General features: G+C 40.3%; 1 protein-coding gene across 2 annotated transcripts in view; it reads left to right on the forward strand.

The window, feature by feature from the left end:
* Positions 1-19,860, forward strand: part of CFAP20DC (CFAP20 domain containing) — a 256,375-nt gene extending 236,515 nt beyond the window's left edge. For both annotated transcript variants that reach the window (XM_082848662.1, XM_082848661.1), the window contains 2 exons: positions 6,907-7,001; positions 19,718-19,860. In XM_082848662.1, coding sequence (XP_082704788.1) covers positions 6,907-7,001; positions 19,718-19,830 — 208 coding nt within the window. In that variant the 3' untranslated portion in view covers positions 19,831-19,860. The remainder of the gene's footprint in view (positions 1-6,906; positions 7,002-19,717) is intronic.
* Positions 19,861-20,140: the final 280 nt, after the last annotated feature.

Consider the following 20,140-nt stretch of genomic DNA (forward strand, 5'->3'; position numbering starts at 1 on the left):
TTGTTGTCATGTTTTAGATTTCTCAAATATTTACTCACCCAAATAAATATTTAAATGCATACAAGATTGTAGTCAGTTTCCTTACAAGGGAATTCCTTTAGGGAACACACAAATAAGCTGATCAGCCCACAGCAGCCCATGTCGTTTTCTGTTAGCTAGAATGCTTCTTCCATCTGACGATGAGCTCTCTGATTCCCTAGGGTCTGACACACAGCAGTTCGGTAAATGATTACTGTATATGTAGACAGATGATCAAGCTAACTGTTGCTCTCATATCATGCATGTATTTGTATGTATGTGTGTATACATATATGATGTATTTATAGGAAGCACGTTAATGAAATAAATGTGTGTAAAATTCTCTTGTAAGCAAAATCTTGTTTTTAAATGAAGGAACTGAAACCATAGTCTATCTTAAGTGAGAACATTATCCTCAGTTGTAAAAATATCTGAGTCAGCTCTGATTCAGTTAAAGCTCACTGCCTCCCTTCAAAACTCTAACATGCAAGTTGAATGGAAAGAGCATGGTATTTGCGGGGGGCAGGATTTTAATGTTAGATGAATTTGTCCACTGTGAGGATTCACAAGATGGTATTTATCTTTCATCTACATTATATTTTTTATGTGGTATTTGAAGTGAACCCATTGTCTTGACTCTTAAATAAAACACACCTTCTGCTAACAGAGCTCAGCATGTATAGGTGTGCCTGCAAGTCCTTTCTCTTCAGTTCCAAGAGGAGAGGCAGGGGTGGGAGGCCTGCCTGGGTCCATGAGAGAAAGGAGGAGGAAGCAGCCCCTGAGCATGCTCGGAGAGCAAGCCTGACTGAACAGGATGCTTCTCCACCAGAGGAGCTGGAGGTTTTCATTACAGGTAGAGAGAAAAGCATTATAGTCAGAGCTGAGGAAACCAAACAAAATAGAGTAACAAGTGCAAACAACAGGGCAAATATGCAAATGGGAGAACGAAGAGCAAGAGCAGGTTCCAGAGCACAGGCAGCTGGGGTGAGAAGCAGGCCAAGGAAGTGGCTCACAGCTGAGCTAGGGCTTGACGTGTGTGAATGAGCCTGATCCCCCGTCCCTAGATGTTTGCGGCCTGGGAAGGCATGGGGGTCAAAACATGGCTCAGCATTAAATATCACATGTAAAAATGTAAACATGTAAGGTACAGGTGCTAGACTATACATTTCTGGCTTATTAACAAGTCACACAAAAAAACAGATCGCTCTTGAAAAAATGAAACTATTAAATATATATGAAGTAAAATAAAAACAAAACAAGAGAAAGAGGAATGTTATATGTTATCACTTATATGTGGAATCTAAAAAATAGTACAAATAAATCTATATACAAAACAGAAACAGACTCACAGACACAGAAAACAAACTTACCAAAGGGGAGAGGTAAGGGGAGAGGGATATATTAGGAGTATATGTATACAACCTACTATACATAAAATAAACAATAAGGTCTTCCTGTATACCACAGGGAACTGAACATTCAGTATCTTGTAATAACCTATAATGGAAAACAATCTGAAAATATATATATATTATATATATAACTGAATCACTCTGCTGTACACCTGAAACTAACACAATATTATAAATCAAATATATTTCAATAAAAATAAAATAAATTTTAAAAATACTTAAAACAAAAACAATGTCACCAGGGTGGGAAAATGTTATAACCTGAAGTGTCTCAAGGTATGGTGTGGTCTGTGGACTCATGATCCCAAAAAGATGGAACAGTTCCAGATGCAAAAAGGTGGGCAGTCTACATATTCTACGCTCCTCTCAGGAGATTCACAGTCTGTTAAAGGCTCTCAAAGGTCTTGCAAGAAAACCTACTGGTTGACTTTGTTTAGCCAAATATTTTCCATATTTTACAGTTAACATGGAAACCCTTTATTTCAAAATATACTTTGTTAATGCTTAATAAAAAGCCAAACAGATGAGTTGTTTTGATTAAAGTTTCTTAATTAAATAAAATCTTCTAAATCTTAACATCATTTTTCAAGAGAATTCTGCAGTCATTTTTTTTATATCTTTATTGGAGTATAATTGCTTTACAATGTTGTATTAGTTTCTGATGTGCAACAAAGTGAATCAGCTATATGTATACATATATCCCCATATCCCCTCCCTCTTGAGCCTCCCTCCCATCCTCCCTATCCCACCCCTCTAGGTCGTCACAAAGCACTGAGCTTATCTCCCTGTGCTATGCAGCAGCTTCCCGCTAGCCATCCATTTTACATTTAGTAGTGTATATATGTCAATGCTCCTCTCTCACTTCGTCCCAGCTTCCCCTTCTCTGCCCCGTGTCCTCAAGTCCGTTCTCTACATCTGCATCTTTATTCCTGCCCTGCCATTAGGTTCATCAGTACCGGTTTTTTAGACAATGGAATATTAGCCATAAAAAAGAACGAAATTGAGTTATTTGTAATGAGGTGGATGGACCTAGAGTCTGTCATACAGAGTGAAGTAAGTCAGAAAGAGAAAAACAAATACTGTATGCTAACACACATATATGGAATCTGTAGTCATTGTTACAAGATAAAATTAGATTCACCTTACACCAGAATAAACTCACAACATATACCAGAATAAACTCCAAATGGATCAGAAATCTAAATGTGAAAAATGAAACCATGCAAGTAACTGGAAGAAAAAAAGGGTGAATTTCTATAGAACCTGGTTGTAGGGAGGAACTTCCTAACTCTGATTTGAAATACAGAGGCAGGGACTTCCCCGGTGGCGCAGTGGTTAAGAATCCACCTGCCAATGCAGGGGACACAGGTTCGATCCCTGGTCCGGGAAGATCCCACGTGTCACAGAGCAGCTAAGCCCGTGTACCACAACTACTGAGCCTGTACTCTAGAGCCCGCAAGCCACAACTACTGAGCCTGCGTGCCACAACTGCTGAAGCCCGCACACCTAGAGCCTGTGCTCAGCAAGAAGAAAAGCCACCGCAATGAGAAGCCTGCACAACACAACGAAGAGTAGCCCCCACTCGCCGCAACTGGAGAAAAGCCTGCACACAGCAACAAAGACCCAAAAGTAAATAGATAAATAAATAAATTTATTTAAAAATATAAATAAATAAATACAGAGGCAATAAAAGAAAAGATTGATGCATATGACTACTGAAAAATTAAAAACCTGTTGCAAAAAATATCATAAGCAAACACAGATGACAAAATGAGGAAAAGAGACAAAAAAAAAAAAAGACCTGATGGAAGAAGAGCAAAAGACATGAACAGACAGGAAAAAAAAGATATAGATATAAAATACACACATGCATACACATATATACACATATATATTAAATAGCCTTAAACATATGAAGAGTCAACTCTACTCATAATGTTCATGATGAGAAGAAATGCAAATAAATGGAAATCAAAACTACTTTAAGTTATCAGTTATTATCTCTTGGATTGGAAAGCATTAAAAACTTGACAACACTGTGACATGTCTGTAGACAAACCAGCACTCTCAGACATTGCTGGTGGGAATGCTGATGGGTACAACCCTTGTGAAAACAATTTGCAAGTATCTAACAAAACCAAGTGTGCATTTACCTTTTATTCCAGGAATCCCACTTCCAAGAATTTATCTTGAAGGTATATCTCCACATATACAAAAATAGATATGCCCAAAGTTATTCATTGTAGCATTAATTGCAATAATCACAAAATATTTAAAACTTGCCCAAACATAGGACAGTGGTGAAATAAATGTATGCCACACTGCGGAGTACTATGCAGCTGTAAAAAAAAAAAAAAAGAATAAGGAAGCTCTCTATGAACTGGTATGAGTGATTTCCTGGATATATTTTAAGTTGAAAAAACAAAAGTGCAAAAGAGTAATTATAGTATACTACCTTTTACATTAGAAAGAAGAGGAATGAAAAAAATAGACGTGGATCTGTTGAATTTTTGCAAAAAGAAACAGAGACACAAGAACTAATGAAATTAATTACCTCTGGAGGAGTGGGTGGGGATGGTGTTGAAATGATGAGGGAGTGGAAACAGACTGGAAGGGATGAAGGAAATCTAACTCTTACTGAATATGCTTTTCTGTAAAAGTTTGACTTTTGAACTGTTCATATTTTACCTACTCAAAACAACAAAAGTAATAAAAATCAAGAATGGGGAGAAAAACTTAATGCAAACAGAAGCAAATGATGCTAACTATATTTCAAATTAAGAATATAACCTCACTGAAGAGGTAGGAAAATGAACTAGCCTAAGTAAATTTTGAACATGGTATTTTAACTAATGAAAAAAAGAACCATAAACAGAGAATCCTAGAGAGTAGGTTTGGGGTGTTCTATTGGTTGTTTTGTTTTGTTTGACACCACTTTTGGCGTGTTCTGTACTTCAGAAAGTAAGTAAATATACTGAGGCTAATGGGAGCCAGGTTCCTCAGTGTCAGAAAGGAAAAAGGAAAGATGAAAATGACTCTGTGGTATTATATTAGTATTAGAGGAAGCAATATGACCTCATGGTTATAGACCAGGGGCCGACAAACATTTCTGTAAAAGGCCAGATCACAAATATTTAACTCTGTCATCATAGCACAAAAGCTGTCATAGACAATATGTAAAAAGGTGAACGTGGCTGTATTCCAATAAAACTTTATTTATGGACACTGAAATGTGAATTATATATAACTTTCATGTGTCATGAAACATTGCTATTTTAATTGTTTTCAACCGTTAAAATATATAAAAACTATTTTTGGTTTGCAGGCCTTACAAAAACAGGCAGTGGGCCAGACTTGGCCCATGGCCATAGTTTACCAACCCTTGATAGAGAGATGATGATAGATAGATGATAGATAGATAGATAGCAAATGTGATAAAATGTTTAAATTGGAGAATCTAGGTGAAGGATATATAGGAGTTCTTTGTACTCTTGAAACTTTTCTATAAATCTGAAATTACTTTAAAACAAACAAAAATCACAAAAAGAAAAACTCTGTACTTTCCATAGCTACTGCTGACAAGAAAAACATTAACCAAATCATTGGCCTAAGAAGTAATGTCTTGCCTTTTATAACATCTGCTTTTTCCTGCATGTCCATGGACCATGGTAGATGCTACTACTGCCATCGTTTGGAGTTTCTAATTTGTTGCTGGGGTGTCATCATATGATAACATTATTTTTCTCCTGTTCATCTTTGCTCTCCATCTCTCTTGCTGAGTAATGAAGCCACTGGGCTAGTAATTTGTATGTGACCTTGTAATTTTCTATAATGTAGGAATTTTTTGGTCTGCTATAATTAAATGGACTAAGTAAAAGGTGCTTATCAGAAAATGCCCCATTAGCTTGGAAGTCTGTGACAAATCCTTTCTGATGTCCTTAATGTGTTATTATGAAATTCAATTACACAGCAAGTTCACCTTGCTTATTTTACAAGCCATAATCTAGTGATAGCTAAAGTGAGCAGTGAGTGAAAGTATCTTAAAATAATACAAATAGGAATTGGATAATTTTTACGTTAAGATCCTTTTTATACAAGAGTAAATGGCTTGCAAAGAAAACTATTGTATAGACTTGAAATCATTCTACAATCCTTGGCTGCTTTAATTCCAGCAGAATCCACTTCCTACCTTGGTTTATCATTGTGGATACAGCCATACTATGATCTTCACTGATAATGAAGATGATAGTGGTCATAGCTGAAATTTTTTGACAGCAACTCTGTACCCAGATCCATACCAAACGTTTTTCATCCATTTTTTTCATTTCATCTTAACGACAAAACTCTGGAGTAACTATTATTATCTCCTTTTTATACATAAGGCTTAGTGATGTTATAAGTGACTTGGCTGAGTTCTCACATTTCAGAAACATGGTGCCAGGATTGGCCTGGGGAGCCAGTGCTCTTAGTTACTGGTCGGGACTGGCTCCCATTGTAGATAAAGACAGCAGGAAATGCAGAAATTTAGAGAGAAATTTTTTGGTCACGAGGACATGTTCCTGTTGAGAAGAATAAGGTCAGTGACACAGGCTGCTTATATCAATGCAAGAAATATAATTCACTTTGGAAAATCCTTCACATTCCCCTTCCTGCTCTGTTCCCGTGAAGAAGCTCAATAGCAAGTTTACAGATGAGAAAGGGTTGAAGTAGAACACACAGCTACTCATGCTTTCAGGATGTCACTGACTTATAGCACACCCACCCAGGTATCTGCTAGAGGGAGCAGAGAGACAGGAAAAGAATGGAAAGAAGGAAAGTAAAGAGACTGGGAATGAGGTTGGAAGTTGGAGGCAGAGGGACGGGGAATGTAGGAGGTGCTTTCTGAAGTGGCTTTGCCCCCATTCATACTGGGAGAACTGAAGTATTGAGCCTCTCAAGGGCTCAAAGGTCCTCACTCTTCCTTCTTTTGTCCTCCCCTGCCCTAAAGCCCCAAGTGAATGCATACCAGCTCCCACCATCATGGCTGGTCCATGACAGCTCCAAGACTAACTTCTCTTTTGAATCACCAAATGGACTCTTGTCATCCATGACATGTAACTTTGTCAGGCTTTCTTATCCAAAGGTCCTAAGGAGCTTTGTCTCTGCTGCATTTCTTCTTAGTTGTTGAAATAATTTTCTTAGGTGAGAGGAGCTGTGCTATAGTTGACGATCAACAGTAATAAACTTTTGAGAGGAACAGTCATCATCATTTAGTTGGTGTATTTATTGAACAGCTAGTTAGTTAAGTAATCAACTATGTATTTACAGATTTATAAAACTGAATATTAATTTCTGGACATCTTATTCTCTGAAATATGAAGAAGGGAAAAATGGTTTTTTGTGGAAGCCCCAGGGAGTTAAAAATCCAGGAGAAAGGTAAAATCTCTATATGGAATTACAAACATGTGGTTCATTTATTTTCTTCTTTTCTTTTTAGGGACTGGTTAAATATGCTGAGCCCACCGATTGTTCCTCCCAGTCAACAGCCAGCAGAGCAGCATCAGGATTCTTCCGGAAGCTTGAGTGCTCAAGGTGGGAATATGAAAAACACCAAGCATAAAAAATAAAAATAATTAAGTATATATAGAGAAAATCAGTCACTTTGAGATGCCACTTTTTTTTAAAATGCTGATCACTTAGGCTCACACAGCCAAAATGAGGTAATCTGTGCCTCATTTTATAGGATTATAGGTGCTTTGCAACTAAAAGGAATTTAAAAGAGAAATTGTCCTTGTTCTCCTGAAGGTTAATCCATGGGCAAAATATACTTCAAGGCGTAAGAGTATGGCTTTGGTGTCAAATTGACCGTCATCTGAATTCCAACTCTAGCAATTCCTGCTGTGTGAGTTTTGTGAATTTCAGTTTTGTAAAATAAGACTAATAATAGATGGTGCCCACCTGCAAGTTTTTCATGAAGATTCAGTGAGGTATACTGTATATGAAATACTTGGGATAGCGCCTACCAAATACCAGTTGTTAGTATTATTATAAAGCAGACCCAATACTCCAGCATCACAGAGATCCATGTTTTCGTTAATACAGAGGTACAGCCGTTTCATTAAAGCAAAGGCTGGCACAGAGCTTTGATGGGTAGTATTAGTAATAGAAAAATTAGAAGGAAGCAGGGATGAAAATTTGCCTGGGGTTCTCTTTGTTGACGAGAGCCACAAAGATGACCATTTAGTTTCTGACTGTGAGCAGGGAACGTAACTGTCAGGAGTGTGTAGAGGAGGGACATAAAAGAATCTTCGTTAGACACAGAGGGGTTGAGATGGGAAGGGTGAGGGGAAGTCTAAAATGCATAGCTGGAGTGACAGACAACCTCAGAGCGGGACTCCCTGAGATAGCTTTACAAGTTGGATTATAAAGATGGAAGCTCTATATCTACGGTTTAAAAAGGGGGTGGGGGGGGGCTTCCCTGGTTGCGCAGTGGTTGAGAGTCCGCCTGCCGATGCAGGGGACACGGGTTCGTGCCCCGGTCCGGGAGGATCCCACATGCCGCGGAGCGGCTTGGCCCGTGAGCCATGGCCGCTGAGCCTGCGCGTCCGGAGCCTGTGCTCTACAACGGGAGAAGCCACAACAGTGAGAGGCCCGCGTACCGCAAAAGAAAAAAAAAAAGGAACTGAAACCAGTATAAATTACTCCAACAAAGGTGCCAGGGTTTTTTTTCCCTAATTGCCCCAGGGAGAAAGAGGAGCATCCCATTTTTCTTCAGGTATGGAGAGTTCAGAGTGAGAGCTCTTATATCTGAGTTGTGCATTTTGGTTGCCCAAGGGATGGAGATGTCGCTGTGATTTACTATCTGAAATAGATGATGCCCCTCAAATTGAGACTTTTTAGGGGTGTACATTTATAATTGCTCATAATAGAAAAACAGAATCTTGCGTGTCAGGAGGAGACCTTGCTGTGAGGGAACAAGTAATGTTTTAAGTATCCTAAATAAGCCGCAGGAGAGTGTGGTCTTTAAACAAAGGCACCCAAGATCTATAGTGGTGATGAGTGGCTGAAAGGATGTCTTAAAGTTGCCATTGCAAAGTGATGTTTTGACAGCAGGGGCTCAATTATGTTGAAGGTAAACAGAACTTGCATGGAGGACAAATTAACAAATTAAATTCCAAGAACTGTAGAAATGTTCTGGCCAATGTTAACCAGCTCTGGCACCCCTTCTCCCTGTCACCCTAGATTTCCATCTGGTATCCCTTTCCCTCTTCTGATAAACTTGGATAGTTTGTAGTTAATGTAAACCAAAACCATCAAAAAGTAGTGTTTCCTATTTGCTTAATCTTTACATGTCATTGGCTTAGTTTTAGACAATGTAGCATACAATTACCAATATACTGAGCTAGTGTTTCCATCTGTTCTTATAAAGTGTTTGTCAAAGAAAAATAATAGGCTCAAGCATCCAGTGTATACCATCAGAAGGAGAAGGGAGGCATAGTTGTGGGTAGTCTGGGACTCTTCGTGAGTTTCTGTTGCACAATACCATTAACTCAGCACCTAATATATGCCAGACACTGTGCTCAGTGGTTACATTTAGTCCTCACAAGTAAGTCAGACAGAGAAATACAAGTATCATGATATCACTTATATGTGGAATCTAAAATATGATAGAAATGAACTTTTATACAAAACAGACTCACAGACATAGAAAACAAATTTATGGCTACTTAAGGGGAAGGTTGGGGGGACGGATAAATTAGGAGTTTGGGATTTGCAGATACACACTACTATATATAAAATAGATAAACAACAAGGTCCTACTGTACAGCACAGGGAACTGTATTCACTATTCTTGTAATAAACTATAATAGAAAGGAATACGAAAAAGAATATATATATACACATACACATAACTGAATCACTTTGCGGTACACCAGAAACTAACACAACATTGTAAATCATTATACTTCAATTTTTTAAAAAAAGAGAATGTAAAAAAGAAATTTAGTCCTCCCAGCAGTACCATGAGGAAGATACTAATTTTGTATATGCAGTTGTTATTTTTTACAGCTGAAGAAACTGAGGCAGCAAGGTCTTGAATAATTTGCGTAAAGTTAGTCATTGGCAGAGCTGGGATTTAAACCCAAGCAGCCTGGCCCCAGAGCCCAACCACTGTTTTTATTTTTTAATTTTTTTGGCTTTGAACCAAGTAAATAAATTACCTAATAAAAAAATACAATATATAAACCAGGAATTGAAAAATTACTTTTCTGTTGAGAGTTCCAATCGACAGGAAAACAAAACATCTCAAGGGCTAAGTAGCTAAGTCCTTTCAGAAAAAAAGAAAAGCAGACCTCTGGTCACCTGTTTCAGGCCTGGACCTGCCTCCCCCAACCCCCAAGCTTGTCACAAATGACTGGTGGCCACACTCCCTCCAGGGGTTGAGTGGCTGAGGGGTGTAGTTGCCGTGTTGACCAGATCTAGGGCAAGGCCAAGGGAGTGAGGGGCTGAATGAAGGGCAAGGTGACTAGAGTGCGGGACTGCCCAGCCTGGGTGGTCGCTGTGCCCACCTTCTCCAAGGCCTCTCGAGAGGACCTTATCTAAGGAGGTCAGGCTCTCTCACCTCACCTAGTGCCTTTTCGTCACAGCCTTTTCACAGTTCGGAACTCGTGTTTCGTTTACTTGTTTATTGCCTTGTTTCCTAGGTAGCCTAAGAGTTTTGAAAAGCAGAGACTGTCAGTTTGCTCACTCCTAGATCCCTAGTACCCTGAAATTTCCGGCATATATTAGATACGCTGGATTCTCATTAGAAGGAAGACAGGAAGGGAGAAAGGGAGGAAAAAGAGGGAGAGAAATGTTATTCAACTGGTCATTTCTTATAACAACCTTGGAAGGAAAAAAACAGGGTAATTCATTGAAATCTGACTTTCAGTTTTTCCCCCAAGTCCAATTTTTTGGTATATTAGGCATATTTGTAAAATTCAACAGTGAGAGTATTGAACTTAGACCCACACATTTTAGCAATTAAAACAGTTATAGGTCACCTTATGCGGTGGCTCTTAAACTTTACTTATAAGCAATGAAAACTTTTCTGTCAAGTGAAATCTCATATGGAATCCCAATAAGTAAAGGAGTTAAAAGCAGAACTGCTCTGGGTGGAGTGGGAGTTATGGTCTCAGAACCCTGCCGTGGGGCCCTAATGAACCAGTTAAAAACACTAATGTAATTCATCACCCTCAATTTGACCTTGCCCAAGGTCAAATGCTCAATCAGAGTTACGATTTGGATCCAGTCTTCCTCCACATCAGTGCCTTTCTGCAGAACCATTGCACTGGGATGTGAAGGTGGTTTTGAAGTCTCGTTCACAGGGAAAGAGGCTCTTCCATCTTCAGACTTCTAGGATAAACATAATAATAGCTAATGTTTATTTCATCTTCCAGTGACCCAGGCCTACGTGTGCACTTTAATTCTCAGAATAGCCTACTGAGACATAGGTACTATTATTATCCCCATTTTACACATGGACACTGGTACTTAGAGGAGGGAAGTGATACGATGAACTGCCACATCTCCATCAGAGATGGAGAGGCCGAGATGCATCCATGCAGCTAGAGGCATGACTGCTTTCTCACAGCAGGGAGAGATGGCCTAACCAATACGTAACTCTAGAAAACTTGCCCCCGCCCATACAGAAGCAAATGCATGCATTATACCTGGCCCTAGAGTCGCTTCTCTATTCAGTACAAATTTGTGTCACAGCCCCAGTTTCTACTAGGCCAGAATGTCTCAAGTGTGTGAATTCCATCTGAAATGAACAGCCCGGCTCCCAGCAGAGCCAAGCAGCCAGCAGGAACAGCACTGGACTCCGCACCATTCGACTGAATGGAGAAACGGGCAGCTCTCAGCTGGGCCATGATACATTTGCCAAATATCAATTACCATGGGCACGGGTACCCTTAACACCTACGAAAAATGTGTTTTTCTGGAGACCGTGTGAAATGTAAAAATGGGAAGTTAAGCTTTCAGAACTTACTCAAGAAAACTACCAAATTGACCTTGTGAAAATGAACCAGACTTCGCTCGAAGAATAGTTGTCAATTTGTTTTTGACATTTGTTCCTTTACAGCTATGACCCTTAAATTATTCATGCTTACCAGCTCCAAAATGGAATAATAATGCCTCTCTCTTCAGGCCTGTAAACCTTTTTTTGCAGGTTGCATGGATTTTGAGTGAGAAACACACTCAGAAGGGCTTTTGGAGTTGCCAGAGTCTCATAAAAATAACATTCTCATACCTTTTGTACAGCAAAGCCACAGAAGATATTCCTTTATGAACATTAATTAATCTCCCACGAGACGTAAATAGACAGCGGATGCTTATTTTATAGGTGTAATATCCAAATTACTATTCAAGAATTTATGGAAATCTCATGACGCCTCACAGCTAACCAGAGAGAGGGGAATCTGGCCACCTGTCCTGGGTCCAATAGAGGAATCCTTTCATAGTCCTGTTTCCCGCCGTGCAATTATTTGACATTTACCTAATACCCTGAGTCTAAAAGCAGTCTTCCAAAATCTGTTTTATTAGTTATCGCACCAGACATTGTGCTTCATCGAACAACCGTGGTACCCACAGTGCTTAACATGGAGCCTAGGACATTGTAAACGCTGCATAAATATTTGATGAGTAGAATGAGTGAATCTTCTGCCCATGGGAAACAGGAGGATGATTTGGTCTACTTTTTGGATCTTCCCTGTATCTTGAAGATTTATTCAAAATGCAAAGGAGAACTTTCCCTAAAAAAGCAATATTGACGATCAAAGTAATAATAGAAGCCAGCATTAATAAAGCACATGCTGTGTGCCCAGCGCTGTGTCGAGTTTTCCTGTGCGTTACCTCTCCGTGACTTCTCCTAACACTTACTGGCATAGGGCTGTGCTGTGTCGCCACTGTACGGGTGAGGTTAGGGTCACAGCCTGGGTCACAGCCCCACTGATTGTGGAGCAGAACACTGACCGAGGCCTGTCGCACTGGACTGTCCGCACCCTTAAGCCCCACACTGATAGAACCACAGAATTCCCATTTAGGTCAATAAGAACTACACAGCTGAAGTGTCCAGTGCAGTGTTTTTAATTTAGGTAGTTTTCTTTCTTGAGCCTTTCTGGATAAAATAGTACTCTCCTTAGAATTCTCCTTAGACCCATAGAGCCCCCGCCTCAACTCTCAGCTTGTGAAATGATTTGTTAGCATTTTCAGGCATACCTTTGTGATATCGCACATTCTGTTCCAGACCACCACAATAAAACAAATATCGCAATAAAATCAGTCTGGTTTCCCAGGGCATATAAAAGTTGTATTTACATTACACTGTTGTCTATGAAGTGTCCAATAGCGTTACATCTTTTAAAAAGTGCATACCTTGGGCTTCCCTGGTGGCGCAGTGGTTGAGAGTCTGCCTGCCGATGCAGGGGACACGGGTTCGTGCCTTGGCCCGGGAAGATCCCACATGCCGCGGAGCGGCTGGGCTCGTGAGCCATGGCCACTGAGCCTGCGCGTCCGCAGGCTGTGCTCCGTAGCGGGAGAGGCCACAACAGTGAGAGGCCTGCGTAATGCAAAAAAAAAAAAAAAAAAAAGTGCATACCTTAATTTAAAAATACTTTATTGCTAAAAAATGCATCATCTGAGGGCTTCCCTGGTGGCGCAGTGGTTGAGAGTCCGCCTGCTGATGCCGGGGACACGGGTTCGTGCCCCGGTCCGGGAAGATCCCACATGCCGCGGAGCGGCTGGGCCCATGAGCCATGGCCGCTAAGCCTATGTGTCCGGAGCCTGTGCTCCACAACGGGAGAGACCACAGCAGTGAGAGGCCCGCGTACTGCAAAAAAAAAAAAATCATCATCTGAGCCTTCAGCAGGTTGTCGTAGTAACATCAAAGATCACTGATCAAAGATCATCATAACAAATATAATAATAATGCAAAAGTTTGAAATATTTTGAGAATTACCAAAATATGACAGAGACACAAAGTGAGCAAAAGCTGTTGGAAAAATGGTGCCGTTGGACTTGTTCAACGCAGGGTTGCCACAAACCTTCGATTTGTAAAAAGCACAATAAATCGAAGTGCAAAAAAACAAGTTATACCTGTATGACATTCTTGAATCCAGATTCCTTCCCCTTCCCCTGTGAGGCAAGTAGTTGCCTTTAGGTCTCTGATTAACCTTGGGGCAAGGAAGTATTTTCTTATGCAGCTTTCAGGGTCTGGGGGGTGTCTTCTCTGCATAGAAGAAGTGATTAAGAGGGGGGCAGTCAGCCCTCTCACTATATAAAGAAATGCCTTCTTTTCAGTCATACTGGAAGTGAACCCTCTAGTAGAGAAGTAAACACACTGATGGGTGTCTGAGGCTCTCTCCTATTCCAGAACCACCCCCCACCTACTTATTCCCCAAATGTACAACAGAGGGGCCTTGGCCCAGGATGTGGTCCTAGATTCCATTGCTGGAATTGGGATACATTTCCCCCTGGCTGCAGCGTTGCCACCTTGCCTGAAATCAGGCCCTGGAGATCCTATAGGCTTTGTAGGCTTCAGAGCTCAATAGTCTGACTAGGGACCTTCCTTCATGTGCAACAAAAAGCACTCAGAGTGGTAATTCACATATTTACAAGTGCACATATATGTCTTGTGAGGTATTCCCCAGCTTTGCTGCAATATAATTGACATATAACATTATGTTAATTTAAGATGTACAACGTGATGATTTGATATACAAGCGCACATTTGAATCACATTTGTAAGTAGAGACTAGCTGGAAAGAATGAAATTGCAAGAATTCCTAACTAATCATCCAAATTCTTCAATGTGTTGTTTTAAGTGGCATTTTCCAAGTAAAATATAGCCACGAGATTTTACAAAAGGAGTGAGGTACTTATTTCCCAAATGAAACCTGAACTATAAACTTGGCATATCATTTGCCTTCCAAAAAACAATATAGCTTTCTAATAGAAGGAAGTACGTTTTCATCCTTTTTATTCCATTATTGGTCATTTATCTTTCTTCCATTTGAGGGCACATATTTGCTGAGAAACAAATCTCAACAGTTCACGTTCTCCAGTTTTAGTGCAAGTTAATTTTGCCCTACTGTGATATAAGTTGGTGGAAGAGTTTGCAAGCACCTGGTGCTCAGCAGAATCTTATCTAAAATGTCATCTTTATTGACCTGAAGGCTGACTGTTCCCAGTGGTGATCCGTCACCACTGAATTGTTTGAACAATAGTGTATTAGTATGCGCATAAAGATACAGTCCATCAGTTTTCAAGATCTATAAGAGAGAAAATGCATTCACTTGTAAAAAAAAGACAAAACTCCAGATGGCAGCGTCAGAAAATCGAAAATCAAGTACAGTGTCTTGATTCAGAGACTTTAAATCTGATAAACTGGTGCCACATCATTTATTTTCAAGCTTGAAGACTGAGCTTGTGCATATCGGTTTTCTATTATCTACAGTTAAAATGCGTTAAATATAGATAATTAAGCATTTATATTAGTTGACTCAAAAGGTGAACTGGAGGAATTATCTGCTCACACTGATCTAACCAAGGGGAGGGCAGGTAATATTGCTGTGTTTGGTCTGACTCCGTTGGGTTTTCTTCTGTTATTGCCGTTAACCAGTTTCAAAGTGGATGAAGCTGAAAGTTTGTAAACAGATTATTATCTGAAAGGCAATTTTATTTCACCAGAAATGGCTTTATTATGTGCAGAAGAGTAAAAATGTAATTTGGACCCCTGTCCCGCTGTTCTTAGTCTGGTGGCAGAGAATGGTTTTATTTGTTAATTTGTCCTTTTAGAGTTTCTGTAGCCAGTCTTTAAATAGAGCAATTTAGCATTTGGGAGAAAAACGAACTCTTCACTATCCAAGAATATAATTGAAAATTACCCCATGCCCATGCACAATAATTACCTTTCAAAACATTTCCCATTGCTTGACATCACAGTGGTAATTGCTTAACAATATTATAATTTCATTACGTAGAGAGTACAGTGGCAAAATGATGTAAGTTGGAGGCTTTGAAAATTAAGTTATAATGAAAACAAAACCATCTGTGCAAGTTTAAAGCACTTATTTCAATATAAAGTTATACATAATATCACCCAATTTTTGTATGAATGTCATTGTTGGTAGAGTTCTAAAATTCACCCATTTAAAGCTTTAGTACTAAAACCCACAAAACCTGCGTTAGTCCCATGGTTATAATGCATGAAGTTCCAGTTCTACAGTGATATGTATTGGAACGAATGCATTTCTATAGCAGTTATTGCTTCAGTTTGCATGCATTATGTAGCCAGACCTCTACTAATGAATTGGATGCACCTTGATCCCTTTGCAGTTGGATGATAAAGACCCATGGCCCATTACAACGGTTATTTTCATTTTGAAAGGCTCCTGACTAGTTGTAAAAATGTATCGAGTTTTCTAATTTAATAACGCCAGCTTAAAATTTTATCTTTTTGGAAAGTACAAGCACAGAATGCACTAAACAATTATACAGCATATAACTCTTATGTGCCAGAGGTCAGAATTTCCCCCAATGTGTTGATGCAGTAAAAACAAGACATTGGATGGCAGATCTTTGAGAAAATTCGACTTATATTTATTTACCTCAGTAATATGTGGTTTTAATATCACACCTGATGGAAAAAATTAGTGTTACTTTTTTTATATCCTGTATAAAATTAGTAGGGGACTTTGTGTTTCATTCAAACCTTTTTTTTAGTAGTAAAAAATCAAACAGATATAGTTTTGGGGTAGGGAGTGAGGTATAAATGAACATATCCCTCTCGTGTCTAACTCAGATATCTTACGTTTTCCATAATGATTATAACATTTGCTGAGTACTCACTGTGTGTGTGCTGAGTGTTATCTTATTTAGTTCTCATAGGTACTATAACAGGTACTATTACTATCCTTACTTTACATATGAGGAAACTGAGGCTGAGTAGTGAATTTTCTTAATGTCCCACAGCTGTGAAATGGCAGAAATGGGATTTGGACCCAGATCTATCTGACTTCATTGTCTAAATGTCATTCTGCCTGTCTCTGTGAAGTCTTTTCTTTATATTTAAGCTTTATCAGTGCTGATCTGAGTTACTAAAAAAGCTGTAGCCTATAGTTAAGGATTTATTATATTGTTATTATTCTTAAGAGTAATAGTAGTGATTATTTATTGAACAACTACCATGTGCTCTGTGCTATGCATATTACCCAGTGTCCAGCTTAGTCCACAAAGCCCTATGAAATAAGGTTATTCCCATTTTAAAAATGAGCAAACGAAGGTTCAGTGAGGTAGAATAATCTGTACCCAGCCTAAGGGCATGCAGGTGGTGAGCAGCGGTGCTCCCATCCATCCCCAGGCTTGTTGGATTTGAGAGCCCAGGGGCGCTCTTAGCCACTCCCAGTTTAACTCCTCATTAATCTTTAGTAGCTGTTTTTGTTTCATGTGTGTATGTCACATGTACAACTAGGCTGTCTCATCCATAACCAGACTGCTCAGTCACGTAGCAAGCACACAGTGGTTACTTATTGATCACCTGATTTTGTTCCGTTGTCTGAAGTAGCCCCAATATGAAAGTGTTGATGGACTGAATATCTGTAAGTAAAGGACATGCACACTCTCCTTTGATGTGCAGAAGTGGCCCAGGGGATCATCTTCAATATGAAACAGCCACTTGAAAAGCATTCCCACCCTCTCCTACTTAGAGGAGGAGGGTGGAGACAAGGCCCTAGGGACCACTCTTAAGGTAACAATAGAAAATAAAGGAAAGGCAGCCTGCCTTCTCTGGGTTCCTGTTCTTAATCAGAAACTGTGCAAGGTGCTCAGGTCAGCTACCACTATCAATGTGGCCGTTAGCTGTAAGTCCTGACATATTTCAAGGATGCAAGAAGCCACTGCAGCCAAGAGACACAAAAACTCATCAAAGGCACCATAGAGATCATTGGATCTGGCCCCCTGTCCTACACAGGGTTCATCTACAAAATCTCATACAAATGATTGCCCCAGTCCCTGCTTCACCCTCCCTAGAGTCCATGTTCCATTTCCTGGTCAGCTCCAGTGTCTAGAAAATTTTTCCTTGTGCTGAGCCAAAATCTGGCTCCTTATAACTTTCACCCATTGATCCTGTTGCTTTCTCTTGGAGCCCCACAGCATCGTCTTAATTTCTCATTCATTTGCCACCCTTTGTATATGTGAAGCCAGAAGGGCTGTTGTCACTTCCATCAAGCTTTCCCTTTTCTGGAGTTAATAAGCTCAGTTCCTTTGGGCCTGTTGAGCTAGTTGCCTCTGCCCCTCCCACAAGGACTGTCTCATCTTTGTCAGTGGTTTTGGAAATATGAAAATTCAAAGTTCTTTTGTTTCCAAAACTGCTGTCTTTAAATGTAGGACACCTTTACAATTTTTTACTTTCCGTATTTAAATCCCCACAATGTAATAGCTTCCAACTGAATGTGTCACACCAGTATTGTGTTAACAATGAGATAGAGCAGGTATGGCCAAAAGAACACTGAACTGGGAATCTGGAAACCCAGGTTCACCCCTGACCCTGCCTCGAACTCACCAAGTGGCCTCAGATGAGCTGTTTAACTTGGCAGACCCTGTTTCCCTCATCCATCAAACAGGCACGATAATTCCTGCCTCTTTCACAGGATCATAGCAGTCAAATGAGCTACTGCGTGAGAAAGTGCTTTCTAAACCATCGAGGGTTGTACTATTTGAGGTGTTACTAAGCAAGGCAGATGAAATCATTCTTCTGTTAAACCCCACTTTTTAAGAACTGCTGGCACTGCGTGCAACTCACCAGAGAGTCCACTGATTTCTTGTTTCCCCCAGATCACTGCAAACTCCTTGAAAACAGGGCCTCTCTCTTATATCTTCATACCCCCAACACCTGGCTTGGTGCCTGGGGCAGGGAAGGATCACGTTAAATGTTTTGGGGTGGTTAGAAGAAGGATGGGCAGAGGAATGGCTGTGGTACAGTTTCAAAACCCCACTCCACCATTTTGTCACCACTCCCTTGGCCTTAAGTCCAGTTTGTCACTGTCCTGACGGTGTCCATGCACCAGCTTAATCTGATTTGGGCTGGGTAAGGTGAGGTCCCACCACTACCACCGCCTTCCCTTCCTCTGGGCAGTGACGCTTAAGATCCCAGCTTTGTTTCACAATCATTGATTCACCCTTTCAAAAAGTACTCAGTATTTACTGAGCCTCTGTTCTGTGTCAGCCCTGCCCATGCCCACCAGCCCCTCCAGAACTGACCCTGGTGAGCTTGTAGCCCAAAGGTTTGGTTTTCTTTGGTCCTTAGTAGCCTGTGCTAAGGAAGAGAGACAAGTGTTGTCTTAATCATCTGCTCCTCCCTGAGCCTGCTCTGGTCCTCTCCAGCTGAGGGAGGTCTTGCCCTCCCAGCCTCCAAGCCTATTACATGGATTTTGAGAAGTACTCAGAAGGCACTCGCTTGCTAGTGCAAGCGTGATGGCATCAAGTACATAAGTACTGAGCACAACACTGGGCACACACAAGGTGGTCAGGAAATATCTTAGTAAAGCTTTTTTTTTTTTTTCATTCCATGCCATTTGTTGAAAACCAACCAAACCTTGCTAACTTGGCTGATTACTTAGGCGGTAGGTGTTCTCTTCATCCAAACCATCTAAATAGCTGTCACAAGAAAAAAAAAATCAAGCCATGTTCATTTTCCCAGCAAATGTGACAGATCTTGCTACCGCTAATAAAATTACAGATCATCTGACATTGTTTTCCATTTGTGTTCTATGCTTTGAGTACCATATTTCTAAACATTATTTTAATTCATGTTTATCTGGTAGCCTTTTTAGGTTGTATGAATGGGGATTGAGCTCTTTATTAATTTGCACTGTTTGGCATCTGTGCAGCTCTGGCCCATGAAGAAGTCTAGAGCTGTGATAATCAAATTTTGAATCCTGTTCAAGTATCCCTAATCCTCATAATTCTTTAGTCCTTTGGCCCTCTTCCTTAATCTTTTCTTCTCCCTGCCAGTTCTCCACGCTCGTTTTTCTTGTGCTTTATAGCGAATCTGGCCCCTGTGATCACCGTTTCTTCTCCGTCTTACACTGCAAGTAGAGCGTTATCACATCTGCAGCGCTCCTCCGTTCTAGCACTGACATCCTGCCCGCAAAGGACAGTCTCCCAGGAAAGATGGATGATTCCTGCTTCCTTGCCCTTCTCTGTTGCAGTTTAAGAATTACGGGCCAGGCCAACAGCTAACATGACGGTGGTTCCCCTTCCCACAGGTGGAGAAGACCTGAATGTGGAAGAGGACGAGGAAGTGCTGACTCTGCTGTATGACCCATGTCTGAACTGTTACTTTGATCCCCAGACTGGGAAATACTACGAGTTGGTGTAATGCCTCCTTCCAGGGCAAAGAATGGCCACCCCCGGCAGAGCAGGATAGCAGTTCTGACTGGCATCACAATGCATGTGTTGGCCAGGCCCATGGAATCAACAGTAACTAAGAGAAATGAAGTTAGTTTGTACATAGTGTTCAGTGTTAAGACTACCTATGTTCTTTTTGTAGATGGGTGTGATTTTTTGGAACTGTGAAGGAATTAATACAGAGATAAGATTTTAGAACTTTGAATTGGTTCTTATTTGTTGGTTCTCATCCTACATACAATTTTGTTTATTTCATATAATTTTATGTAAACGAATTAAGA

The sequence above is a fragment of the Leucopleurus acutus genome (assembly GCF_964270905.1).
Source record: "Leucopleurus acutus genome assembly, chromosome: 10".
Lineage (NCBI taxonomy): Eukaryota > Metazoa > Chordata > Mammalia > Artiodactyla > Delphinidae > Leucopleurus > Leucopleurus acutus.